The sequence below is a fragment of the Condylura cristata genome, unplaced genomic scaffold, assembly GCF_000260355.1.
Source record: "Condylura cristata isolate star-nosed mole 26May11 unplaced genomic scaffold, ConCri1.0 scaffold00017, whole genome shotgun sequence".
NCBI lineage: Eukaryota > Metazoa > Chordata > Mammalia > Eulipotyphla > Talpidae > Condylura > Condylura cristata.
The window spans coordinates 31,882,011-31,909,486 of NW_004567118.1; the positions used below are offsets into that span (position 1 = coordinate 31,882,011).

General features: G+C 55.5%; 1 protein-coding gene across 2 annotated transcripts; it reads left to right on the forward strand.

Moving 5' to 3' along the window:
- Positions 1–539: 539 nt before the first annotated feature.
- CAMKK1 (calcium/calmodulin-dependent protein kinase kinase 1, alpha) lies at positions 540–27,416 on the forward strand. 2 transcript variants are annotated; one of them, XM_004684762.2, is made up of 16 exons: positions 540–623; positions 7,267–7,667; positions 8,493–8,540; positions 8,922–8,975; positions 9,357–9,408; positions 9,925–10,058; positions 10,472–10,508; positions 11,268–11,289; positions 12,434–12,522; positions 15,785–15,984; positions 18,624–18,677; positions 19,373–19,446; positions 20,995–21,082; positions 21,306–21,434; positions 23,395–23,498; positions 25,402–27,416. In XM_004684762.2, exons 2-16 carry the CDS (start codon positions 7,308–7,310, stop codon positions 25,472–25,474), a joined length of 1,518 nt encoding a protein of 505 aa, XP_004684819.1. In that variant the 5' UTR covers positions 540–623; positions 7,267–7,307; the 3' UTR covers positions 25,475–27,416. The 2 variants fall into 2 exon arrangements, with proteins under 2 accessions (XP_004684819.1, XP_012581623.1); XM_012726169.1 differs by having other exon boundaries at positions 26,217–27,416.
- The last annotated feature ends 60 nt before the right edge of the window (positions 27,417–27,476 follow it).

Genomic DNA, 27,476 nt, shown 5'->3' on the forward strand with positions numbered 1-27,476 from the left:
CCCAAACATAAATCTGACTGCACCCCCAGCACCCTGCGCCACACCCCCCCCCGCCCCCCCAGCCGAGGCTAAATCCCAGCGCCTGCCGTTCAAGGCCTCTCTCCGCTCTTCTCGCCCTGGCCCTCCCCTACTACGCACCGAGCCTCACCCCTGGGGCTGAGGAGGGCTCTTGCCACTGGCAGGCCCGGATTTGGGGGGCAATGGCTATGAGGGGAAGGCAGCCCTATCTTCCCGGCTCCGTCCTGGGGCCCAAGACGCGGCCTGGAAGGCTTTCGGGGGACCCCAGTTAGACCGCAGCGCGGTGTCGGGGGCGTGACAAGGCTCGGCCCCGCCGCAGAGGGAGGGGCCCATGGTGAGCCACCAACATCCAAGGCCCCGCCCCTCCAGAAGCGGAGAGGGGGCCCCAGGCTCTGATTGGGCGGCGCGCCCGGGGGCCGCGCGGTCTGACCAATGAGTGTGGGCGGAGAGCGGCGGCGGGCGGGGGAACGAGCGCGGCCGGGAGCCGCGGCGCCGGCGGTCTGGGCTCGGCGAACCCGACCCCGGGAGGCGGGCGGGGCGGGGGGCGCGCCGGGGGGCAAGCTGGGCCGCCTCCGGGGCGGCGGAGACTGTCACCGAGTGCCGAGGTAGGGGTCGCGGGGTCGGGAACTTGGGGCTGGGAATGGGAGGGATCGAACGCCAGAACGTTTGCTCTGAGCCGCGGGGGAGCGCTGGCCAGCGGGCCCGGGGCTGCGAGGGCATCGGACCTCGTCTGCGCGGGGATCCTCCCGCTTCCCTCTGCGGGGCGGGATCTGCCGGGTCCCTAGCCCAGCCTGCTTGTCAGCGCCGGCAGCGGGACCGCACCTCTGCGGGCGCTCCGCCATCTGCGATCCTCGCCTGCTCTAGTCTGCGGGACTGCGCCCTACCCGGCGCACTGTGCACCCCCGCCCCAGTTCTCCGAGGAAGGCCGTGTCTATGCCGAGTGGGCCCAGCCGGGTGCACCCACGTGTGGATCTGCGCGGAGCGCTCCTCCCACACGGCCCTCACCCGAGTCTTCCTTCCAGGGCTGGGGGTGGGGGGCGGTAAAGGGGGATGAATGGGACAGACGCGGCGCTCGGCTTTAGCTGCGCAGTCCTCCCCTGCCGGAGGCGGGGGCAGGGACGGAGCGGAGTGGGGGGCGGGGGCGGGCGCTGTGGTTTCTGGGCCCGGGTAGACATGGAACTGGTGGCTGAGAGGACCCACACGTGCGCAGAGACCTGTGTGTGGTGTTTGGAGGCGGGTGTGCGTGTGTCACGTGGACACAGGAGTGTGCCTGTGTGTGCGAAGGGGTGCGTTACAGCATGACGGGTGTGTGAAGGCAGGTCACGCGGACATGGGCGTGCACCTGTCCAGGGCGTGTGTGTGCGTGTGTGTGTGTGTGTGTGTGTGTGTAGTATACAGGGGTGTGTAGAGGGCTTTGTCCCAGGTCACTGGACTGGGCTTCCATAGGGGCGCATAGGGCAGGGAATGGAGAAGAGCACCCCATTGTATCTTGAGGATGCAGGGAAGATGTAGTAGCCTGCCCCACACTCCTTCACTCAGCACACATCGATTGAATGCCCGCTGTATGCCAGACAGACTCCGGGGACCCCTGACGCCTCCTGAGTCCCACAGCAGGCAGAAGGACTAACCTCATCTGACAGTAGTTCCCCTGCTTAAAATCCTCCCTGGGTCTTCCTCTCTCGGTCCACATTCCCACCCTACCTCCAAAACCAAACACTCAGTCCCAGCCAAGAAGCAGTCTTGTCACACAGTGTGAACTTCCACCTTCTCCCCCTGAAAGGATTTTCACTGAGATCCTTATTCAGTGGTCAGGAAAGAGCGTACATGCCCCCTCTTCCGGGAAGCTGTCCTTGACGGAATGACTGGGCTTTCTCATCCACATGGGTTCTGCTCACCATCATCACCTGTCACAGTGGAACAGCCTTCTCTAGTGACATCGCTCCCTTGTCAGAGCAAGCACAGTCCCATCTCACAGTCTTGCAGTGGCTCATTTCTCTGGCTGAAATACTCTTCCGCGTGTACACACTGCTTGCTCCCTCACGTTCTTCAAATTTCTGCCCAAATCCTGCATCAGAAAGGCCTTTCCTGGCTACACTGTGTAAACAGCACCCTCGTCCTGAACTTTTGATTCTGCTTACACGATTGTGTTAGTCTCCATTGCCTATACCACTGGAGAAATCACCTGAAGTTTGGGCTTTTTTTTGATTGTTGCTTCTCGTCCCTACTGAAACTAAACAGTGTTCCAGCAGGGAATTTTGTCTTTCTGGTTCTCTGCTTTCTCTCCCTGCACCTACCCCCAGTGCCTGGGCACACAGAACAGGTGCTCAATGAGTATTGCTGCATGAATGAGTGACTGGCTTTGCATCCCAGGAGTCTGTGTCCCTGGCTGCTCCCCAGCCTGTGAGCCCTCTCTCCCCTCCCCCCATGTGGAGCTAAGCCTCCTGCTTTTCTATCCTCTAGATTCCAAGTTCCTGGAAAACCAGGTCTGAGAGAACTGTGACCACATTTGCATGTTAGATTTATTCTCTCTAGCAACTGGTGTGGAGGATTGGATGGGGTGCAGTCCTGATGTGAGGTGGGCAGGTGGTGGGGAGACCTGTGTGACAGAAGTGGTAGGAAAAGAAAGTGGAGGTCTAGAGTTGGACTCGGTGACCTCTCCCAGCTGTGGGGAGATCGGGGAGGGGTCCTAGAGAGGAGATGGCCAGGCTGTCCTCTGGCAGCCAAGGAGAGGGAGGTGTGTCCAGGGCAGGAGACATAGCTTGTACAAAGGCCTGGCATCACAACAGAGTGGCAGTTTGGGAAGCCATAAGGAGTGTGGTGTGGCCAGGGTGGAGAGTAAGTGTGGAGCTAAGGGGCCAGGATGAGCAAAAGACAGGTGTTAACGAGGACCTTTGGGCCTCAAACCTGGGAGAACTGGGAGGCATCTCCCTGATGGAGGCTTGAGGCACAGCAGACTGGGGGAAATGCTGCACTGAATTTGGGCCCTGAGCTTCCCAGGAACACAGAGAGGGAGGAGGCAGCTGGCTGGAAAGGGCTGAGCAAGAGGCACAGGCCCTGGTGTGGAGGACGAGGAGGGGCAGAGGTCGAGGATGAGGCCTGGAGTCCTTCAGCCTTCATGCTGGGCAGAGATGAGGCACTGAGAGTGATGTGCTACATGGGGCTCAGAGTTCACCCCAGTGCTTGGGGCCTCCCTGGCATAGTGGGAGGGGGTTCCTCACAGTAGGCGTCCTCAAGCATGACTTGGCACCAGACGGCTGGGCCTCCCTCAGGGGACTGAGTCATCTTGGCGGGGGTGGGAGCCATGGAGGGCACCCGTTGCCAGGGCTGTCCAGACACTTGTCAGAAGCATAAACAGTGCCTGTGAGGAGGCCCAGGGATGTCAGAGCCTGGGTAGCTGTCCCATCTCTTGGCAACTCTACCTTCTGGTCAGTTCTCTGCTGGTCAGGGCCACGTCTTCTCTTCCTGGATGATTCTTGGTCCCCGCCCCCACCTGACCCTGAGGCTCACAGGTCGTCTAGAACTCAGAGGAAGGCCTGACTGGTGCCTGAAATCGCAGGGGGCACTCCTAGAACCAGCGTGGAAGAGAAGGGAAGGCCTGCCCAGTCCTCTCCGAGGGACCCCGGGGAGGGAGCATGTCCTGAGGAAGAGGCCAGGCTGAGCAGGTGTCAGGAGGCAGAGGCACCTCTCTTTGGGAGCAGCAGGACACCTGGGGTGGGGTGAGTGGCACAAGCAGGAAGGAGGCAGCGCTGGACGGGAGTGCTGTGCCAGACCATCCTAGAGCCAGCAGGCAGATACTGGCTTGTACTTTGTACATCAGCATTCTCAGTGGCTTCCTGATGCACACACATCCAAGCCCCACACTGTTCAGGCAGGCGCAGCAAGTGTTTGTGCCCATCGTCTCACCCACTGTCTTCCATAGCCCTGGGAGCTGGCAGGCTGGTGGCCATCTGTCCTATTCACAGAAAAGGAAACTGAGGTGCTGATAGTTTGAATGACTTGTCCTCCTATCTGGGAGGATAGTATCAGGGACAATCAGGGTGTAGCCATGCTCAGTCACATGACTAGGTCTGTCCTTGGGAGGCTCCCCGTGCTCCCATGGGTGCTGACTACACCCTGGGCCTGCTTCCTGGTCTATCAGTCCAGCCCTCTGTTTGCCCACTTGGCTCCTAGTGACCTGTTGAGTCCATCCCCACAAAGTGTCCCCTGAGGTCTCAGCTTGGGGAGGGCCTAGACAGACGCCCTGGATGGGGCCCCAGAGAGGGGTGTGTCCTGTGGGGCAGCTCCTCTCACGCTGGTGGACAGGGACCAGGTGGGATGTTCAGACACATCTTTCTGGGATCAGGTTTCCAAGGTCCCCAGGGGGTACAGGCTCTACCCCACCCCCATCATGGGGCACCTGTGTCCTGAGACCGGAATGCATGTAAGTACGTGCACACACACATGCATTCTCACACACACACACACACACACACACACACACACACCCCTCACTGATGAGATTTTTGTCTCCCTGCAGATGTCCTCCTATTCGCAGACACACACAGATTCACACCGTCCCCTCAGACCCACAGCCCGGTTCACACACAGTTTTTCACACACAGACACGTGTCCTCACATGCACAGCCTCGGGCACCAGGCTCTGTCGCCTGGACACGAGGCAGGAACCTAGGGCCTCCCCAGGGCGCCTCCCTCACACAGACATGCTTAGTCACCTGAATTTGATCCAGGCAGAGGGAGGGTGGAGGCCTGACGTCAGCCTCACAGCCGCCTGTGCCGCCCTCGCTGCCATCTGGGCCACCACGTCCCGGCAATCACAACAGCAGCACAACAACTCACTTTTACGGGGCTTCCTTAGTGGCAGGCCCAGTTCAGAGCCCAGCATGGGGTTCATTCCTGTACTCCCCACAAGGACCTGGGAAGTGGCACCACTGTTGGCTCCATTCTGTGGATGATGAAACTCAGGCACAGAGGTGAAGTCACCTGTCCTGAGGCTCAGCTGTGAATAGGCCAGGAAGAGACAGTGCTGGACAGACTGGCTCCAGAGCCCGAGCCCTAAATCAGGCAACAGGGCCCCAGGCTGAAGCAAAAAGGCTTCTGCCTTAATTTACTGTCTGAACTCAGGTGGCCCTCCACCCTTACACCTCCTGTTGCCAAACCAGCCTTGCCAGACCTTGCTAGAAAAGGAAGGGGGGGAGAATGGCCTGTTGCTGGGATGACAGCCTCAGGGAAATCATATACAAATTTTATAGGCAGGGGCTGCCTGTGATCTGTGCCAGTGGTGGCTCACAGGCCCTGAGTCCCTGCCTGGGGCCAGGGGCTCCCTGATTTCCCATTTCCTAATGGGGCCATAACTGTAACGGTCACCATGGCAACCACTCATTCATTCAACAAATATTTATTGAGTTCCTATTATGTGGCAGTGCACTGCTTAAGACACCAGTGATCTGATGGAGACCGGAAGACAAAGCCCAGCTCCATGGCGTGCACGCTCTGGTGGGAGGAAAAGGGCCACAGAGTGAGGGCGGTTCAGCAGGGCGAGCCACTTACTGCCAGGAGCACATGGTCCTGCCAGCCTCGGAGGCCTCTTTTCAACCTTGTTTCATCTTTTCTGTAAGCAGCTGAGCCCCAAAGACTCCCTGATGCTCCAGCACCACTCACTGCCCCTCACCTTCTAGGAGCCCCCCACCCTCCAGTCCCACTCGCCTTCCTCACCTCCTTCAGAGAGGCCTCCCTGAAGTACTAGCCCCACTTACCTCCTTCAGCTTCCCTGAGGCTCCAGCCCTACTTGCCTTCCTCAGCTCCTCCAGGGAGGCCTCCTCGATGCTCTAGGTTCAGACTCGATGCCTGTGTTTCCTGCCAGCCTGGATGTCCCCCTTTCCTTTCTGCATGTCAGCATCAGGGACCAAGAAGCCCACCACCTCCAGGCTTCTATCCTGCATACCAGGCGCAGGGGTCTGGACCACAGTCTGTCTGCAAGCCCTGCTGTGGCCTACGCCCGGAATCCATAGAACAGATGGGAGAGCCGAGGCTCAGAGTCAGGAAGGAGCTCGCCTAGTCCCCCAGTTGGTTGGTAGGCAGGACCAGCACCCAGCTGAGGCTCCTCCGAAGCATGGACTCCAGCGAGCCCTCCTCCTTGACATCTGTCAAAGCAAGGTGAGGGATGACCCATGTTCTCAAAGTTACTGTGTGAAGACAGAGGAAGCTACCACCAGACAGGAAGGGCAAAGAGCCACGAGTCTACTTACTTCCTTTTCCTGAGAAAATGTCGAGTCTGACCCAGGAAGGGGGAGGGGCTGTGGTTGGGGTGGGGCCAGTGCTCAGAGAGGGAGGCCCAGCCTGTGTTTCAGGGTTCAGCCCACCATTGTTATTGAGGGTGAGGCTGGAGGTTAGAGGTTGGTTTGGCATTCAGGCTGGATGGGGGCTTAGACCACAGTAGGCCAGGGAGGGTACAAAGCCAGGCCAGAGGAGCATCTCACCTGAGCAGATGTGGCAGACATTTTGGCCACAAGAATAAACTGCAAGGAAGCATGAAGAGAAGTCAGGAGCGACTTATTTCTTCCTCCCTTAATGGGCCCTGTCCTGGGCTGGAGGCTCTGCTGGGAAGGGGAAAGGAATAATGGAGACTTGCCCTGTAGCCCTAGGAGGCCTCCCTGGAGGAGGTGGGAGTTAGTGAGAGACTGGAAGCCCAGAAAAGTCTTTCTGGAGGCAGTGAGAAGGGTGGGGGTGGGACACTGGAGTGTCAGGGAGGCCTCCCTGGAGGAGGCGAATGTGCCTGGGGCATCAAGGAGCCCTCCGCATCATTAGTGCCCAGCTCAGCTTCCAGGAGGCAGTGTTGGAGTGCTCTGCTGTCAAGGGGTGGGACTGGTGAGTCACTGGGCTGCCTGCTGTGCAGGGGCCCGAGCTAACCTTGGACTTGGTCCCTCCCAGTGCTACTGGGCCTCCCGTGTACTTACTTGTTTCTGTCTGTTCAAACTCCAGACTATCAGATTGTCCTCTGCTTCCCTGGGCAGCCAGCATGGCAGATCTAACTCTGTTTCACCAGTGGGGATGTTTCGCCAGCAGGCCCAGAGGAGTTCCTGGAATTCCTTTGGTTAGTAGACACAGACTTGAGTGTGGATGCTGGCAACCCAGCAGGACTGTCAGGGCACGGCATGGAAGGATGCCTTTGAGGTTGTGGCTGCATGGGAGAGGGCCTAGAAATCTCACCTTTTCTCTGTGTTCACACGAAGCTCTGCCCTCTTTCCTCAGGTTCCTGGTCAGGCTGCATAGAGGACACCTTGACTGTGGCAATGGAGGGGGGCCCAGCGGTGTGCTGCCAGGACCCTCGCGCAGAGCTGGTGGAGCGAGTAGCAGCCATGGATATGGCCCACCTGGAGGAGGCGGATGGCAGCCCAGAGCCTGCCAGGAATGGGGTGGCCCCTCCGTCACGGGCCAGAGCTGCCTCTGTGGTCCCTGAGGGCACTTCAAGACCCCCGCAAGTCCGGCCCAGCCTCTCAGCCAGGAAGTTCTCCCTGCAGGAGCGGCCAGCGGGAAGCTGCCTGGAGGCCCAGGCTGGGCCTTATGCCACAGGGCCCACCAGCCACATTTCCCCACGGGCCTGGCGGAGGCCCACCATTGAGTCGCACCGTGTGGCCATCTCAGATGCCGAGGTTGGTGGGGCAGTTGGGGCTTGCTCATGCGCTCTTTCGTGGTCCTCAGCCGCCTCTGTTCTGCCTCTATTCCTGCTACCACTTAGCCTTTGGCTTGCATACCCCCCCTAACCAGGGCGCCCACTGCCTCACAGTATGGTCTTTTCCCACCAGGGAGAGCTTTAGCAGAGCCAGCTGCTACCTCCCATCATTCCAACTCCTAGTCTGGGCCTAGGAAATAAGTCCCTACTTTGTCCAAGGCTCCTCATAGAAATTTAAAAGTAGACAAAGGGACCTTGCTCCCCAGCTTGAGCCACCCACCTGTAACCCTCAGAGTAACCCTGCTATCTTCAGTCTGCCCTGCTCAGAAGCTCCCTGGGATCCCCCTGGCTCTGTCTGTGAATTGACTTCTGAACAGAAGCCGTAGCATGGATTTATATCAGGCTCACCCTTGGGCTGGGCTCTTGGATTCACGTCCCCAAGGCTCTCCTCATCTTTCTTGTACCTGCAGACTGAACCTCCTCCTTCAGCTGCTTCAGGAATACTTGCTTAGGGGGTTCATACAGACTCCTGCCAGCATCCTGGCAGGAATCAGCACATTTTTCTCTCTCTTCTCAGAGCAAAACAGGCCCAGTTCAGCATGAATGTGTTCAACTATTATTCAGGCTTCTTGCAGTGGCACTGATATCACTGAGCTCTGCCATCCATGCCTGAAAAGTTGTTAGGACCTGGGGTCTGGGAGTGAGGGGCCTGGGGTCAGGTTTGGGCCCTGATCAGGCTCCTGAGTGGGGAGCAGGGCTACCTCTGGATCAAGCCTTACCTGATGCTCCCCTTTTCCCCCCTCAGGACTGTGTGCAGTTGAACCAGTATAAGCTGCAAAGTGAGATTGGCAAGGTAGGACTGGGCCAGGCCAGGTGCATGGGGCTTTTCTTGGGGACATGTTCACCATGTGCCTCACCTCTGGGAATGCGAGACAGGACCATTCCCAGAATGGCATGCACAGACCCCTACATGAAAGTGAGGAACATTTTTCTTCTATAAGAAATTCCAGGAGTGGGGTGGTAGAAATGACTCCCCAGTTCTTGAGGGAACACAGGAAGGACCTGGGGAGGCGTGGAGCTGAGTTAAGCACAGGTATCTCTTCCCTGTCTGTCTGCAATTGATACTGCTGGTGGTAAGGGTGGAGAGGGGATGTAAAAGGCTGGAGCTTTCAGACAACCTCTGGGAGAGGTTGTGCTGTCATGGGGCTGGGGGCTGACTGGTGTCTGTTTGCAGGGTGCCTATGGTGTGGTGAGACTGGCCTACAATGAAAGTGAAGACAGGCACTATGTGAGTCTGCGATGGACCCAAGCTGGGCCTTAGAAGCCTGGGGGGAGTCGGGGAGCGGGGCAGAGCTGTGCCCGGAAGACAGAGGACATGGCTGCCTCTGCAGGGAGTGAGCTCCCTGCCCCTAAGGGTATGCAAAGGGAGTGACTCTGAGAATAAGCAAGCAGAGGTTGGATACCTGGAAGGAGGGCGTTCCAGAGTGTTTGTTGTGAGTAGAAAGGCCAAATGAACTCCTAACCCACCTTAACCACACCCAGAATACACCCTCAGTGCTGAAGGCAGAGACCCAAGTTGGCTTTTTGGACCTCAGTACACACGTAACCAAGCCTATTCCAGCCTCTTAGTGGCTGCACACCAATGACATTTCTGCCCTTCTCTCCTCAGGCAATGAAAGTTCTTTCCAAAAAGAAGTTACTGAAGCAGTACGGCTTTCCACGTATGTATCTTTTGGGTTCTATGCTTGGGAACTCCGAGCCTAGGGGCAGAGGAAAAAGAGACCAGGTTTTTGTTAGGGCTGGGGGTACAGCTTGCATGAGCAAAGGCCTGGTGATGGATATGTGCTCAGTGGGTTGGGGACAAGACCAGAGTCTTATAAGATTCTCATTTGAGGGCCTCCCTAGTGGTGCAAGGGGTTAAGTCTCAGCACTATGAAGCTGTCTGCAGCCCCTGTAGCTGGAGTTCCATCCCCAGCCAGGGAGGTGAGCTACATGGCACAGCAGACCTCTTCTGTCTCCCCTCAGCAGTGTATTTCAGTAGATCTGCCTGTTCTGCTCCCCACTCTGTCTGTGGTGGATGCTCTAATGCCCCAGACCTCTAGCCTGTGCCCCAGTTCTTGTATGCATAAATAAACACATTTTGAAAAAAAAAAAGAATTTTATCTGAGGCTGGTTCCAGAGTCATGATGAGGCCCAGCCACCTGCAATAGGGGTCCGACTCCCCTTTCTGGTCACAGGTCGTCCTCCGCCAAGAGGGTCCCAAGCTGCCCAAGGAGGACCAGCCAAGCAGCTGCTGCCCCTGGAGCGGGTATATCAAGAGATTGCCATCCTGAAGAAGCTGGATCACGTGAATGTGGTCAAGCTGATTGAGGTAGGAGGTGGTGGTGAGTGGGTGCTGCTGCCTCTGGTGCAAGGGACTTCCCACACAGACCCAGGAGTCCTGCCCAGGGAGATATGGGGGTTCTGCAAGGGCAGAGTCAGACAAGCTGGGGCTGCAGGGAGACTTCAGAGGTCTGTTCAGGTTGACCTGGGTTACCGCAGAGACGAGGTGTGAGCTCACTCCCATGACCCCCTTCACTGCAGGAGGGAAGAAAGGCTGGATGCCATTTGGGGGGCCGGGTTGGCAGTCAGTGATTTCTGAGGCTTCATTTGTCTGGTCCCTGTACAGTTCCTGCTCCATTGTCCAGGGTGGCTGCAGAGATACCAGGGGTCCTGGGACTGGCCCGGGACCCCCCACTCTCTGCCTCCCCAAGCCCCACCCCCATGTCTGCTCCCTCTGACCAGGTCCTGGATGACCCAGCTGAGGACAATCTCTATTTGGGTGAGTGACCAAGTTCATTCCCAAAGCAGCTTACCTAGGGTTGGTCTGGGACTCCCCGTGGACATATTTGACCTTTAGATGGGCCATGTGAACACAGTGACCCACCAGGGGCACAGGGGAACCACATTCTCAAGGCCTGTATTCCCTTACCCCACCTTCTGAACCAGGCTCAGAATATCCAAAGAGACGCACAAATATTTTCAGCTCCTACTCTCTACCAGGCTTGTGCTGGTCCAAGGATCAAGTGGATGCAGAAAGCAAGCATTATAATATGGATTGCCAGACCTGTCTGATAGCTCTGTGCCTCAGTTTCTTCACCTGTGGAAATGGGAATAATAATGGTACCTAACTCAAAGGGTGATGTGAGGAGTAAATAAGTTATCACTGATTAGAGCTAGTAGATACATTAGCTACCATTGTTCATGTTGATGCTAGTAGTGCCTGACTGAGGGGCTGGCCTTAGTGGCCCTCCTGAAACGGGACACAAGGAGCACTGACTTAGGATTTAGAGGCCAAGACCTTGTTCTCCACTCCTACAACCAGGAAAATTTCAGCCCCTTCTCTGAACCCTAGCCCCTCCCCCACCGAGACAAGTCCAAAGCAGACCCCACTCACCCATTACTGCCTGTGGTGTCTGGGACCCCTCCCGGCCCCTTCCTCAGGCATGCCTGTCCTGCTGTCCAGAGCAGGAGGGACTTGGCAGCCCCTGCTCTACCAGCATGGCTGCACCTTACCTACTGTTCTCTTCTTCTCTTTCAGTGTTTGACCTCCTGAGAAAGGGGTGAGTTCTCCATCCAAATCAGGCAGGTCAAGTCTAATCCAGGCCTTCCTTTCCTTCCCTGGGTCTCTAGTCCTAGGGTCAGCTACTATAGGGGAAAACAATGGCCTGGCCCTTGGGGCTCTGGTTTTGGGGGGTAAATGAGAGACAAAGAGGAAGGTTCTTTGAAGGCTGATGGGAGTCAGACTGGACTAGTCTGGGAAACCTCTGAAAGAGGAGGTGGGTTTTGAGCTCGGCTTTGAGGAACTGGAAACAGTTCAGTGGAGGACAGGAAGAAGGAAGTTTTACAGATGGGACTCAACTCTTAGCTATATTCACACCATGAAGCGTTCCTTCAGCTTTATAAGTTTATGAGTTGGATAAGTGGGACTCCATTAGCTCATTTACAAGAGGGTAGCTGAAGTTCAGACAGGGAAGTGGCTTGCCCAAGGTTACACAGCAATCACTGATGGTATCCAGGACTCTAAATCATATCTGCCTATTTTAGAGTTCTCCAGGTATTTGCAAAGCAGTAGGCATGGAGTGGTGGGCATGAGGACTGGAAGCTCCAAATGTAGCGACTGTGGGGGGTTGGGAGGGTGGGGGGGTGTGAGGAAGTCTCCCTGCCTGAGGAGCTTCCTAAAGAACACTTTGGGGCAGGAGGGCAGAGGACTTGCAAAGGTTTTGGGGCTCCACTCGAAATAAGAAATAAAAGTTTCACAAAACTATATAGGTTCTTACTACATGTGATACAGTCTGATATATTCTATATGCTACACTTTAGAAATAAAAAAGCCCACAACATTGATTTCATGACCTTCTGTTTGTTCTGGACCTACAGTTTGAAAAACACTGCTCTATATGTGCCTTTTTGCAACTGTTTGTTCATAGATAATTAAAGACTTAGAGGAAAGGGCATACCAAAACAATCGGAAATTAACGTAAAGCTAATGTGACATTATGATTGAAAAGGGCTACTTTCCCCTTATGTCTACAAATTTTCATTATGTAGTTAAAGTTAATACCCAGGTTCTGGGGACCCCTTTTGAACACAGCGCTAACAGAAGGCCCCATGGAGCCTGAATCCAGACCCTTCCCTTTCACCTGTTCCCCCTCTCCCCGCCCTTTACTCACCCCGATTTCAGCTAAACACAGCCTCTCCCCATAGGCCAGTCATGGAAGTGCCCTGCGACAAGCCCTTCCCCGAAGAGCAAGCTCGGCTCTACCTGCGGGACATCATCTTGGGCCTCGAGTACTGTGAGTGAGGATCTTCGTGCCCCCTGCGGCTGGGGTGGTAGAGGGGGACACGACGGGGCGGAGCCCGAGATGGCTGAGCTGTTCCTGTCAGTCAGTGTTGATCTTCCAATCAGCTTCTGTTAGGGGCGGGCCATATGCCTGTGGGTGGAGCCAAAACCCTCCCCAAGGGAAGCGGTTGGTGACGGCTTTACTGGGCATGCGTCAGGTCTCAAGCAGCCACAGTTCCTTTGCCAAGCAGCACCTTGGGTATTCTGTCTATAGCTTTCATCTGCTGAGTTTCAAGACAAGCTTAATCTTCCATAAGACCTCAAAGTTATACGACGGAAGAGTTTTATGTCCAGCTGCTGGATCTACCTGGGCATGGGGCCTGTGGAGGGTGGCAAGGTGGGATTACTGTCGGGGTCCCAAAGAGATGGAAGCTCAGCGGGGAGGTTGGTAGCTTGACCGCTATCTCTGGAATGTATTCATTCATTCATTTATTCATTTCATTCATTTATGGGTAGCTATAAAGTACGGATTAGGGGCATGGAGAGGACAAAGATCCGAAAGGATGGCACAACTTAATAGGAAGGGCAGATATCTAAACAGACACATAAGACATTGTGGGGGTCTGCCAGGATGAGGGAGGCACGGGGCCTGGTAGAGCACTGCGGGTCCAGGAGCGGCTTCTCAGTGGAGGCCACTTGTCACCAGGATCCTGAGGGGTAAGTAGGAGCTGCCAGGTTTGAGAGGTGAGTGTAAGGGAGCACTGCCGGGCATACGCACAATGGGCAGTGAGTGTGTACTGATCGAGAATGAGGAGCGTTTCGAGCTGGTTGAAGCATCTAGGGTGGGGTGCGGTAATGAAAGACAATGCTGGAAATACTGTTGAGGCCATACCACGAGGGCTGGGCTGCTTCTGCTGAGGACTTCCCTGACACCATCCTGTTGGCTTTGGAAGACATAGAGGGCTTTGTGCAGGAGGGGGGGGGTGTGATAGGATCTGCAGCATAGGAAGCTCTGTCTGGCAGCTGTGTGGTGGCCGGTTGAGGGTGAGAGGGGCCAGGTTGTTAGGGAGGAGGCTGTGTCCTCAGCCAAGTGACAGATGGTGCGGCCTGGATTAGGGCAGTGGCGGTAGGGAGGAGATCCGAGGGAGGACTGCGTGACTCAGCTCTGGGTGACTGGTTTTGGAGAGATGAAGCCCTTAGACATTTGTGTTCTGACTGGTTTGCTGCTGCCCATCTCAAAAACTTAGCTTGGTTTGTCAGGAGCATAGTTTCCCTGGGGAAGCAAGGTGAGGCTGAAGCTAAGGTTGGACCTGCAAGACTGTTTTTATCGCCTTTGTACCACTTCAGTGTCCCCTAATTGATGCTTTCCTTGGGTATAGGGAAACTGAGGCACCAAGCAGAAAGTCTGTAACAAGGACCTAGAGGTGTGGGAAGGGGGCATTTCACCCTGACTGGTCAGTGGCAGATAGAACCCTGTACCATCTTGACCTTCCCCTTTCCTGATGACCTGTTTCTCCCATCTTCTATCTCCTCAACACAAACTAATCCCACCTGGCTTTCAGGCAAGTCCTTTACATCCCAGTGAAGGGCTTCCTGAAGTAGACTGACTGGTCAGTACGAGGATCTGGACAGACAGATGGACACACCAGGCACTGAACACCTGCTCTATGATTCTTGTCCTGGGGGAGAGTTAAGGCTGCCTGGGCAAGGTCCTGGGGGCCAGGCCAGACTCTTAGTGGATGAGGCAAGTGCAGCAATGCAAGTATGGGAAGCAACTGGGTGGATCGGGGTCACACCCAGTTACAGCCACAGGACTTGCTGATGAATTGAATGTGGTGTTGGGGGCATGGGAGGAAGGGAAATAGGGAAGAAAAGGAGACATTTGAGGATGATCCGGGGGTTTTGATCTGGACAGCTGGTACTAGGTAATATGCCAGTAGCCAAATGGGAAAGACTAGCGGGGAAGCAGAGGCTTTCTCTTTCCTTTGGTAGTGGTGGTGGTGCAGACAGAGAATTCAGACTAGAATTAGAAATGTCTCTGAGAAGTACTGAGAGACACATTGGGTTGTTCATGGATACTCATATGAGTAAAGAGCCCAGAGGTCATGTCACAGGCCGGGGTTTGACATTAGAATTTGAGGCCAAGGCCCTCCCTGGTGGTGCAATGGCTTAAAGTGTGCACTGTGAAGCTATTTGCAGCCACCGTAGCACAAGTTCGATCCCCAGCCAGGGAGGTGACCCACATGGCACAGCAGACCTCTCCTGACCCGCCTGCTACTCCCCTCAGCAGTTTATTTCTCTCCATCTGTCTGTTCTGCTCCCCACTCTGGCTCTAGTGAATCCTCTCACTGCTCCTGTACCTCTGGCATGTACCCCAGTTCTTCTATGCATAAATAAATCAATCTTTAAAAAAAAATAATTTGAGGCCATTTTCCATGAGCAAATGCATTGTTCTCTGAACCTCTGAGTCCCAGGGTGTGTGGCAGTTGGCTTGTGTGGGCACACAGAGGCAGTCCCTGGAGAGACATGGGTTTCATTGTTGCATGACACCCCCTCTGTCCTCAGCCTTCTTCTTCTTTTTCTCCCCTTCCCACCTTCACTTTCCATCTTCCCTCCTGAACCCATAAGTGCGTGACTGGGGTGGGCTCAGTGTCTGGGCTCAGCAACCCAGCCTAAGTTCTCAGCAGGGCTGGACCCAAGCAGCAGCGCCAGCTCCTAACCTGCTAGAGAGGCCAGCTCTTTCTCTAGCCATGTTATCCCGGCACCCCAAGACCTGGATGCCCTCAATCTCAGAGGGCAGACAGAATTCCTAGGGTTGAGGCAGTATCTCTGCCGGACACCCCATCATCCCACACTCAGTCCAAGGAGCAGGAACAGCTCTGACCAGGCTGAGTAGGAGATGAATTAGAGACAGTTTCTGATGGGCTTTGGGCCTGCAGACATGGGCTGGTTAAAGATGATCTATGGAGGCCCCATGACCAATTTCCTCTGGCCTTTCCTCCCTGCCCCCTGCAATGGGTGCTTTGATTGCCATGGAGAAAGCATTGAATTTGGAGTCCAAAGACTCCTGAGATCCAGTCCTGGCTCTGCCTCAGCCACTGCACAGTGGGGCAGGAGACCCGAGGTCCTCAGGAGATGACTGTATGCAGGGCCTGGGCTGCTGCAGCTACTTCTCACCTGGAACGTGAAATGAGCTCCCCAGGCCCAGTGAAGGCAGGTGGGGGGGGGTGTAGGGGGCTATCCCCTGGCCACCCTCAAGCTGCCTCTCTCTGCAGTGCACTGCCAGAAGATCATCCACAGGGACATCAAGCCATCCAATCTGCTTCTGGGGGACGACGGGCATGTGAAGATCGCCGACTTTGGTGTCAGCAACCAGTTTGAGGGGAACGATGCTCAGCTGTCTAGCACAGCCGGGACCCCAGCCTTCATGGCCCCGGAGGCCATTTCTGATTCTGGCCAGAGCTTCAGTGGCAAGGTGGGTCCAGGGCCTGGGTTGGGCTGGGGTTCAGGTGGAGGGGTGGAGTAGGTGACAGTGGGGCTCGTTTCCAATCTGAGGGGACCAGATCCTGTGTCTGCTGAGTGAGCCCTGAATACTATCCCCTCCTTCACATTTATCACTTCCTGGAGTCCAGCAGCTTTGGAGACCCTTAGCTCTGGCTGTCTCTTACTTTCTAGCAAAAGGCTCCCAAGTCCCCCCTGCAGGTATTTTCTGCCCACTGCTCTGTGCTGAGTTCGGCTGGGCTGCAGAACAGAGGGCGGACCTGACGCCCTCCCTTCTGGAGATGGTGCGACTCATGTGAAAGGTAGTGGAGGCCCGCCTCAGGCTCTGGGGTGTGTTAGGGTTTGAAGCAGGCCCTGGAGAATGAACACGGAGGCTTTACTGAGGCAGTCAGGGAATATACAGGAGAACAGAAGGGCGTGGCAGGGATTTGGGCGGGGATTTGGGCAGGGATTTGGAAGTTTGGGCTTTCTCCTCAGTGACAGAGCAGTGGGCAAAGCTTGGTGTGTGGGCACGGGCATGTTCTCAACTGTGGCATGTTGGCCACCCCCTTGTGCCCCTGCCAAGGAGGCAATTGTCAGAGGCATCTGGACTTGTGTGTGGGTGTAGAGCTCAAGAGGGAGGCCAGGAATGTAGATAACGAATTTTTATTTTTATATAATTCCATATTTGCAAAAAAAAGGTTAAAATCCCACTTACCTTTTTACTTAGACTCACTGTTATTATCATTTTCTTCCATTTACTTTTACATCATCTCTCCTTTTATCTATATGCATTCGGACTTACTGCATTTTCCTGACCTATTCAAGAGTTAATTGGAGGGGGCCTCCCTGGGGGTGCAGGGGTTAAAGTCTCAGTGCTCTCAAGCCACTGAGGCCTAAGTTGATCCCAGACAGGGAAAACCTACAGGGTACAGCAGACCTCTCCGGTCTCCCCTGTTTCAGCAGTGTATTTCAGTCCATCTGCCTGTTCTGCTCCCCACTTTGTCTCTGGTGAGTCCTCTCACCCCTGCAGCTCTGGCCTTCACCCCAATTCTTGTATGTACAAATAAAGTAAATCTTAAAACAAACAAACAAACAAACAAACAAACAAACAGGCCCTCGCTGGTGGCGCAGCGGGTTAAAGCACAGCACTAAGAAGCTAAAGCCACTTCCTCATGAGTTCGATTCCCGCCTGCCCCAGAGGTGATCCACATGGCGTGGCAGACCTCTCCTGACTTGTCGATCTGCCTGTTCTACTCCCTGCTCTGTCTCTGGTGAATCCACTCACCCTTCGCATCTCTGGCCTGTACCCCAGTTCTATATGAATAAATAAATAAATCTTTAAAAAAAACAAAACAAACAAAAACCAAAAAACAGTTAGGGCCCTTCCTGGTGGCGCAGTGGGTTAAAGCACAGCACTAAGAAGCTAAAGCCAGTTCCGCATGAGTTTGATCCTCCCGGGAGCTGACCCACATGGCGCAGCAGACCTCTCCTGACCAGCCTACTGCTCCCCTCAGCAGGGTACTTCATCAGTCTGCCTGTTCTGCTTCTCTATCTCTGTTGAAGCCTCTCACCGCCTCTGCACCTCTGGCCTGTACTCCAGTTCTGTATGCATAAATAAATAAATCTTAAAAAAAAAAAGTTGGAGACATTATCCCCCTTTATCACAACACTTGATGGATATTTTCTAAGAACAAGGGAAATCTCTTATATAATCTCAGTCCCTTGATCAATATTAGGAAATATATACTGGCAAAAGACTGTTACCCAATTGACTCCAGTTAGATTTCATCATGGTGTCAATACTGTCTTTTAAAGCCCTTTTCTTTTTTTTCTGATCTGGGATCTGATCCACGGGTGGTCACGGCATTCTTGTCACATCTCCATGTGTTTTACTCAGGAAGAGTCCTTGGCTTTCCTTTGTCTTTTCTGACCTTGGTATTTGCAAAAGGGCAAGACCTGTTTCTCTGTAGAATGATTTCAGTTTCTGTTTAAGTAACATTCACTGACTGAATTCCCATCAGGGATTTGAGACAAGAATGTTCAGGTCAAAGTTTCAGAATCACTGGCATGCGTGATGAAGCAGGTGCCAAGAGAGGAGGTGGGCTGCTGGAAGGGGAACATGTAGCCAGAGCACACCTTCAGAACCAGGGTGGGGGTGGGGAAGCCCCAGAGTTGTGGAGGTAGCATAGGCCCAGGACTCCAGCATCAGAAACAGTAGTGACGTTGTTTCTGGTGTCAGAAAAAAACTGGATGGTGGCTTTTCCTGTGGTCATTGGGGAAAAGGATGACCTCTTAAGGCCAGAACTGGATCAGTGAGGATAAGTGTGCATCACCTCTGGGCTGTGTCCAGGTCATGGATACAGCAAATGTGGTCCGGTAGTGAAGGTCTTGGGCCTGTGGAGTTGGAAATGTATCCGTTTGGGCCTGTCTCAAGGAGATAGGGAGTCCCTAGAGGGCAGGGGCTCTGTTCTTGTTATCCCTTGCCCCACAATGATCAGCACAGAGCAAGTCCCTGGGAATGTTTGTTGAATGAATGCATGACTGAGGGAGGAGGTTCCCTATACCTTCTCCCACAGCCCACTACAGAGGTGCTGGTTCCTTTGGGGGTTGATGTGAGCTGTTTCTTTCTAGGCCTTGGATGTGTGGGCCACTGGTGTCACACTTTACTGCTTCGTCTATGGGAAGGTGAGTGCTGCATGCACTGGAGATTTGGGGCTGGTCCAGATCACTGGAACTGTAGGCTGGGCCCAGCTGAGCTAAGATGAATCAATCACAAGTATAGTCCTGCCTTTTGTGCCCTAAAGCAAAATGACTTTTGAAATACCCCACCAGCCTCAGAGAAGATGAAGTGAAAAGAGGCTTTTTCCACTTTTCTCCCTGGGAGGGAGATTCTTGTGAAGAAGCCCCAGGACAGTAGACGTCCATTCTCCCCTAAAGAGAGGGATTGTTGGGGCTGCTGGCTCTCCAGTTAGAGCACTCCCGGCCCTTCAACTCCTTGCTCCCACTCATTCTTTCCTGCTCTGGGTCAGGCTGTACCTTGGTCTACTCATCAGAGTTGGCAGAGATCCTTGTCCACAGGTAGCCCCACGCCAGTGACAGCATTGAGGGGCAAGAGGGGATCTCAGTGAATGTGCCCCAAACTGCAGGCCCTTTCTGCCCATGCTGGAAGTACACCCAGCCTCATAGTGCCCCACTGACTCAACCATTCAGTGTTTGTTGAACACCTACTATGGGCCAGGCCCCAAACAAATTAGACGAACCCCCTCCCATCTAACATGGAGCCCAGAACTGCCCTGCCTCCTGGACCCCCCCTTGAGATGGGCTGGCCTCCCAGGGTGAGTCAAGGCCCCGGGCTGCATCCTTTGCTTCTCCGCCCACAGTGTCCGTTCATCGATGACTACATCCTGGCCCTGCACAGGAAGATCAAGAATGAGGCTGTAGTGTTTCCGGAGGAGTGAGTTCTTTGCCAGGGGCTCCCCCAAACCCCAGGGGTGTCAGAGCTTCAGCAGAGTTTTTGCCCCTTGAGGACCCCACCCCAGCCATGGTCTCTACTGGAGGATGCTCCTCCCTGGGTGGGGGCTCCCTGAGCAGAGGGAGGGTGGGGTGGTAGAGAGGGTCTCTGAGATGCCTGGCTTGTTTTTCATTGTACAGATGGGAGCTTTGAGGTCCAGAGCTAGGCAGGGATCCCAGGTTACACGTTCTCAGTGCTCCTCCACTGCAGGCCTCCAGGGGGTCAATGGCACCAATCCCAATAGACTCATGGACTCATGGGGAACCCATGAGAATGGCACCAGTGTGACCCCCATTTCCCAGATGGAGAAGCCGAGGCTCTAGTGAAGCCTTATCAGGGGGTTTGGGATATGAAGCCACTCCCTTCTCTCAGGCCCTTCCTTTGTCCCTGAGGCCTCTGAGCCCCCGGGAAGGCTGGGCGAGGCCTCCCTTTTCATCCATGGCTCTTTGACTCATAGCAGCCAGCCTGAACCCCTTGGCTCCTCAGTGTTCAGGGCACTTCTGCCATTTACTCATATTCCCTGGTCAGAAACCAGCCTGGGAGTTGTCCTTGAGGCCTCCTGTCCCTCATGCTCACTTTCTGTCTGGCCCAATGGCCTGTTCAGTCCATTTCTGAGGTATTTCTTCACTCTGTGCTACTATATCCTGCCTCCCTTTACTCCCCCTCCCTGCAAGATCAGGCTTCCCCCACTGAGAACAGGCCTCAGCCCAGCCACCTCCTCTTCTTTATTTTCCCTCTTGTCAACTCTCTCCAGCCTAGCCACCATAGGGGTTACCCTGAAAAAGCACAACCAATCTTCCCACCCCCCCTAAAGTTTTTCTGAGGCTTCTGAAGCCCATAGGCAGGGGCTCTGCCCAGGTCTGGCATTCCAGGTGCCCTGTGCTGCCCACTGGTCCCCACACCCAGAGCACTGGCCACCGGTTGCCACTTTCCTGTAGTGGCCAATCTCTGTGGCGCTCCCAGGCTGTAGTAAAGGAGCCTGGAGAGTATGTGGAGCCAGCGGGGTGCTGCGGAGGGGCTACGAGACCTGCTCCCTCCCCAGAGTCACTCATCAGTCCTCATTCGCCTTGGAGCAGCGTCCCTGACATGTAGCCTCCGTTTTCTCCTCTGCCAAATGAAAATCTCCTGGTCACTTCCCGGGTGGAGGAAAGAATAAATGGTGATCAGGGCTTAGGGACCCTGTCAAAAGGGACTCTTCTCGCCATCTCTGCCTCCCAGGGGTGGCTGGCCTCCCTGAAACGCTGATTGTGACCTCTGCTCCCCAAGGAAGTCTGTTTTGCTTCTTACTTAGGAAAGAAGGGTACCCATGCTCTTGTTTGGAAACTGTCTCCTTCTGTCCAGCTACCTTGGACTGTCCCTCCTGCTCTTTGAGGATGAGGGTCAGTATGTCTGGGCCCTGGTGTGCGCTAATCAGGACCCCCTGAGTAGGGCGGGGGTGGAGAGGTGGGATAGAGAGGATCCTCATCAACTGTCTCCCCATCTTCTCTTTAGGCCAAAGGTGAGTGAGGAGCTCAAGGACTTAATCTTGAAGATGTTAGACAAGAATCCTGAAATGAGAATTGGGGTGCCAGACATCAAGGTTGGGGAACCAGAGGTCATGGGCCGGGCGGGGGCACAGCAGACAGGCGCGCCCCTGCTGGAGAGCTCTGCGCTGGGATATGCATGTATCGGGCTTGGGTTTGGGGGTTGTGGGCCTTGGGCCCTCTTAAGGCTATTGCTAGTGGAATGTGTGGGGTCCTCTGAAGACTGAGTGTCTCTCTACCTGTCGCCCTGACACCTCCCTACCTTCCTGGCCTCCACAGCTGCACCCCTGGGTGACCAAGAACGGGGAGGAACCCCTTCCTTCAGAGGAGGAGCACTGCAGTGTGGTGGAGGTGACGGAGGAGGAGGTGAAGAACTCGGTCAAGCTCATCCCCAGCTGGACCACAGTGGTAAGAGGGTGAGCTGGAGGCTCCCTCGCCTGGGGAGGCCTGCGGAGGTGTGTGCAGGGAGGACACTGTGCTGACCCTTGTGAGAGGGCAGCTGCGCTGACCCGCACCACGGCGACCCCTGAGACCCCTGCTCTGCTGGGGCCCACCGGAAAGGAGCCCTGTTATTCAGCCGGTAGTAGGGAGAGCAGGAGGCCCGGTGAGGAGAGTGACTGTAAAGAAATCACTGTCGTCGCCCAGTGTCAGCAGTCATTTCTCTTCTCCCTCTTTCCTTCTCGCCTTTCTTTCCCCCTCCTTTTCTTCTCCCCCCCTCCCTCTCTTTCCCTCCCTCCCAGCTTTCCCTTTATTGAACTGCTACTTCCCAGGCACTGTAGTAGGTGCCGAGGACATGACCATGAAAGGGGCTGGAAAGCCTTTGAATTGGGGATGGCCTCAGAACCCCCAGGCATTCAGTTGGACACTAGCTGTATGCTTTCTCCATTCTCTCACAGTGTAGTTTCCTCATCTTCTGGACATCTTCCATATTAGCAGTTGGAAGTTAGAGTGTAGCCTCTAATGGCCATTTGGGGATTTTTTGGACATGAGAGCCATGGCCTGCCCTGCGCTGAGGTGCCACAGTGAGTCAGGGTAAGCGCAAGCCCAGCGCAGAGTGCTGGGGCCTGTGCCGTGGGTGGTTCTGACCCGACATTTGTCCCTGTGCCTAAAGGCACTGGGGCCAGCTCGGGCCAGCTGGCCTGGGCCCCTAGTGTTCCGGGGCCCTGTGGAGTCTGTCCTGCTGGTCCCTGTGGCTGCTGCCCTGGCCTTAGTTAGCCTCATGCTCTCTCTCCTAAACCACTGCAGTAGCCCCCCTTCTCTGTATGTATGGTCCACCCCCGCTATGTATGGTCAGTGGTGGCCGCGGGGACATAATCGTGTCACACAGCTCCCTTGGCACTGTCACTTGGAGTGGGAGCCACCACCCTGCCTGTCCTGCAAACCCTGCAGGGCCTGATGCCCATTTCCCTCTGGCCTCCTTCCTCTGCTCCCTCCACTCCCTGGGCTCCCAGTGTGAGTGGTTGCCCAGAGCCTTGGAACGGTTCTCCCCTCTCCCTGGAGTGCTCCTGCCCAGATATCCTCATGACTCATTTCCTTCTCGCCCTTCAGGTCTTTTCCAGTCACCTTCCCTGCACCCTTTCCTAAGATTCCAACCCCCTCCCCCGTCACACTTTATCCCCCTTCCTTATTTCCTCTTCAGCCCTTAGTGCTAGCTAACACATCATCTGTTTTACTACTTTACCTTAGTTTTGCCTGTCTCCCCAACTAAACTGTAAGTTCCATGAGGACAAGAATTTTTTGCTTCAGCGTGGTGGTCCCTGTGCTTAGAGTAGTGCCTGGCATGCAGTAGGTGCTCAGTACATGCTTGCTGATTGATTGAATAAATGAACAAAGGGACAAACTGGAAGAACAGTGGGCACCACTGCCCTGTGCGTGCGTTCCCCTCTGTGTATGGGGGCAGGGGCATGGATCTGTCCTTGTTGCTGGAGGAGGGCTGGTCAGAGAGCTGGGGTGCAGCAGCAGCTCCCCTCCAGGCAGCCCTCCCATCCCTGCCCAGGGCATCTCCCCAAGGCCACTGAGTAGTCTCTCCTCTGAGCTGCCTGGCCCACCCTTGTGCACTCATCCTGCCTGAAGGGGCTGCGGGGTGTCTCCCCCCCCAGCCCCCCACTCTCCTGGCCTCAGGAAGTGGGCCTGGCTTTGCCGGGTTCCAGCCCCTTCCTGTCTGCTCCTGGCCCATGAGCCCCTACAAGCCGGTCACACCAAGCTCCTCACCATACCTGAAATTCACACTCTGTGCTCTTGCCCGGGCCATTTCCTCAGCTTCGAGGATTCTTCCTTTCTTAGGGAGCTTCAGCAGGGGACACCCAGCAGCTGTCCCCCGAGGGAATCAGAGAGGCTTGTGTTCCTCATGCTGACATGTCCTTCCCAGATCCTTGTTAAGTCCATGCTGAGAAAGCGTTCATTTGGGAACCCATTTGAGTCCCAAGCGCGGAGGGAGGAGCGATCCATGTCGGCGCCAGGAAACTTACTTTCGTGAGTATGGGTGGGCTGAGGCCTGCAGGGTGCTCCTGGGGTGGCAAGGAGAGGGGGTGAAGGGGACTGTGGCAATCCCCCTCTCTCACCCTCCACGCTGTACAAGCTGAGCCTGGAGCCGCAAGCTGGTCTCTGAGCAGGACCTGGTGCGCACGTCTGTCCTCAGACAGGACAGCTGGCGGAGTTGCAACAGGCCTCGTGCTGCTCCTTGTAAAAGGCAGTAGAAGGCTGCCTTGTTGGTGACGGAGGGCACTTCTCCTGCCCCTTCCTGGCCTGGGGGAGTATCAGCTGCTTTCCTAAGTGACCTATGCTACTTGTGGCCATTCCTGAGGCCACAGGCCCAGCCAGGCTTTGTGAACACTTGTCCTGCACTTGAGCGTGGAAGGATGAGGCCAGAAAGAGGACCCCCTTTTTGCTGAAGGCTCCCTACTGTGAGCCAGACACAGGAGTTCACTACCTTCTTCCATGGACCTGCAGAGAGAAAACCTCGAGGGGACCCCTGACCAGAACGTGCCCCTGGGATGTCATCACCTCCCTCTACTGGGTGATAAGGGCCACAGTGGAAGTACACCCCACAGTGCACAGTAAGGGAAGGTGTGCTCCCCACAGGGGCAGGTACAGGACAAAGTCTGGGTGCTCTGGCCTCCAGGAAGGAGTAGCTTCATTCCAGCTGTCCAGGGCTTCCATGGAGGTTTCATGTGAGGGCCCTCTTATAAGTGGGCTCCTCAGAGGTAACGAGTTCCATCGGCATAGACAAGCTAGTGTCTGTTCCTTGCCAGAGGTTGTCTGTGTCCCAGCCTCTAGCCCACCTTTCCTGGCTGATGGGGGTGAGGGCTGGGGCCTGGGAGCATCCCTGACAATACCCAACTTCCTTCCTTGACTCTGTCTCTTCAGTGAGGCAGCCAGGGCTGGGGGAAAGGGACTCCCTGCATTCCTCTAAGTCTTCAGGCTTCTGATGCCAGAATTTGGCTTAGTTTGGGGAATCCCTTATTCAGCATCCAAGTGGAGTCACTTTTGAGAGTGAAAGAGGACACTATTACTATTTATGCCAGGATGACCTAACCAGGCATAACCAGACCAGACCAGCAAACCTGGACACTTGGTCGCTGGCTTGGGCCTGTGACTCGGCGCCCCCTCCTGGTGGAACAGGTAGTCACAGGTTAAAGAAACACAGGCCCTGCCCCCCACCTGGCGCTGAGCTGGTGCAAGAACACAGCTCAGCGAAGTGACCACTGTCCCTTTGTGGACATGGGGGACAAGCTAGCTTCCTCTTCTACACTGTGAGAGGTCTGAGCTTATCCTTATCAGCTATCAAATTCTGGAATCTTGGGAACCAAGTTTAATTTTGAAAAATGGGTTTTGCTGCATTAGAGTCTGAATGTTTGCCCTTGGTAGACTCTGTTTTTATGCATTGAGATCATTATTAAAACTCTGCAGTCGTTAAATGAGGTAGGTTCTTTCTGAAGCTATCAACACTCATCCATTCAAGGTCTTAAGGAATCTGTCGAAACAGAGCCTGTTGAAACCGACTCCAAAGCTATTAGTCTGACTGCCCTGTGGACAAGGCAAAAAAAACTGCACAACCAGACCAGCTCTGCCAGACAGTGGGGGCTGATCTGGGCCAGCACGGACGCCTGTGACCTGGCTGCCCCTCCAGCGCGGTCAGACTGGGAGAGGCTCTGGCGGCCAGGCCAGGAAGTCCGGACTTCATCTTGGGGCAGCGGGGAGCCAGGTGGGCATGTGGTGGGGCAGAGAGACCAGAGGGATTGCCACAGTCTAGGGGGTGAGGCTGAGGTGAACTTGGGAAAGTGGGATGTAAGAGACCGTGTAAACGGGCGAGGGGGTCTTCCTGAGTGCATGTTCTGACCCCTGGGGTCTCCTGCCCCTGGTGTCCCCTCAACAGGAAAGAAGGGTGTGGTGAAGGGGGCAGGAGCCCGGAACTCCCTGGTGTCCAAGAAGATGAGGCTGCATCCTGAGCCCCCCGCATGCGCCAAGGGCCGCCCGGCAGCACGCTCATCCCGCGCCTCCAAAGGCCCCCCGCTCTCACGCGACAGCTGCCCCTGCAGGCAGGGGGCTGGGGACTGGCCCACTCCCGACCCCCACCCCATCGTGCTGCATGACCTCCACGCGCGTGTCCAGGGACAGGATTGGGATGTGTGTCATCTGGGGTTTGGGGGGCAGGGGTCCCACCAGGCCCTTCTCCTCGTCCTTGCTCTCCCTGGTGAGACCCATGCTGTGGGGAAGCTTGGCGCCCGTGGTGCCTTGGAGACCCCACCCAGCTGGTGGCACAGCCCAGGGCAGGAGGCAGGAAGCCAAGGTGGCAGGTGGAGGCCTAGCTCCCCATTGCTTCAGAGATGCCCCTCAGGGCCTGGGGTGGACTGGCTCAGCTGCCACACCCACATGGAGGACTGTGCCCTGCCGACCTCAGGAGCGTGCTGCAGGAGCTCCTGACTACAGAGTAGGCCGACACGAGGCCCTGACCCTTCACGGGTGTTCCTGGGTCTCACTGGGGAGGTGACCAGTAGTGGGAAATTCAGGTTCCTTTTATGTGTTTTTCTTTTATCTTTAACTTGGCGGGAGGTGGGGCAGGCCCTGCTTGGTACCATCTGATGAGCTCACCTACAGCTTTGGGTGCTTCCCAGCACACCCCTCCCTTTGCTGGCAGCTAAGTGGACCGGACTGACCCTCCTGAGTTGTTTCACACCTGGTACATTCCAGAGAAGGGGCTGGATGCGAACCCTGGGTCAAGGGCTGAACCAGGAGGACTACAGCTTTCCTGCCCATCTCCCTCCCTACTTCATGGCTCCCAGAGCCAGGGCTGCAGAAGAGATACCAGAGGCCGAGGTGTCCCGAGAATGCTGGACTCATAGGGCTGTGCCTCCATATGCTGAAGTAACTGGAATCCAATCTCCCATCCTGCACTGGCACACAAGTCTGGCTGGAAGCTGCCCTCACACTCCTTCTCGGGCTGGAAGCAGCGCCCGAAGCAGGACCCTGGTGGGTGTGCATGCCTGCTGGTGGGCAGCCACGGAGGCGTGCCCCTCCACTGCCTCACCCCATGCAGCCTGCACAGAGCTGGCACGCAGGAGAGCTTGAACACAGCCGTGCGGTGCGGGAGCTGACTTCCTCTTCTCTCTGGAATCAGTGCCTGGCTGGCCGACATGGTGTTTACTGACCAAACGCTCAAGAGCTTGACCCCCAAAGAAAAATAAAGCAGGACTTGGATACCTCCCCTGAAAACATGGGCCAAGCAAGGGTTTGGGGTCACCGGCACGGTGAGAGACGGCAGCACTCACCGTGGAAGCCGGGGAGGCCGGGCGGGAGGAGCGCCGCGTCCAGCATCTCTGTGCCTGTGGGTGTCCGTCGTCTCCACGCCCACACGCATGTGCGTGTCCATCTGCTGCACACAGCACACTCGCATGCCTCACGCCGGCCGTGTGTCTGTACTATAGTATCCATGTGTATTCGCACCTGTGAGCAGAACGTGGCCCATGGGCAGTGGGTTCGCGGCTCTCCCTGGCTCTTCTGTGCTAAGGCCTTGTGACCAGGGCTGACAGAGAACTCAGTATTCTTTTTAAGAACACTTTTATAGAGTTCATGGGAGGCAAGTTAAGTGCCAGTCATGGTTCTGCATGGTTTTCTTGAGTATCTCTGGGTGGTGCCTGGAGGGTGGGGATTTCAGGGCCTACGCCAATTGGACCGGCACTCAGAGAGCTCAGAAGAGCTCAGGGGGACCTGGTTTCACGCCGGGGTCAGAGCCCAGGTGAGGTTCCCCACCCCCTCTCTGAGGGTTTTGGTTGGCATCCTTGTTTATTGATGTAGCGCAGGTGATGAACAAACTCCGTAAGAGTGTTTTACAAATTAACTTCCCAGGAAGTGAGTTAAAAACAATAAAAACCCTCACTTGAGTTTAAAAAATTTCTGTATGGACTTTTTTCTTTTCGTTTTTTTGCATTTGGATGTGTTCTTGCTTACCAA

Coding starts and splice junctions, on each gene's coding strand:
- CAMKK1 (XM_004684762.2), top strand. CDS start 7,308: ATGGAGGGGGGCCCAGCGGTGTGCTGCCAGGACCCTCGCGCAGAGCTG. Junction 12,523..15,784: donor CATCTTGGGCCTCGAGTACT/GTGAGTGAGGAT, acceptor CTCTCTCTGCAG/TGCACTGCCAGAAGATCATC. Junction 21,083..21,305: donor TTGGGGTGCCAGACATCAAG/GTTGGGGAACCA, acceptor TGGCCTCCACAG/CTGCACCCCTGGGTGACCAA.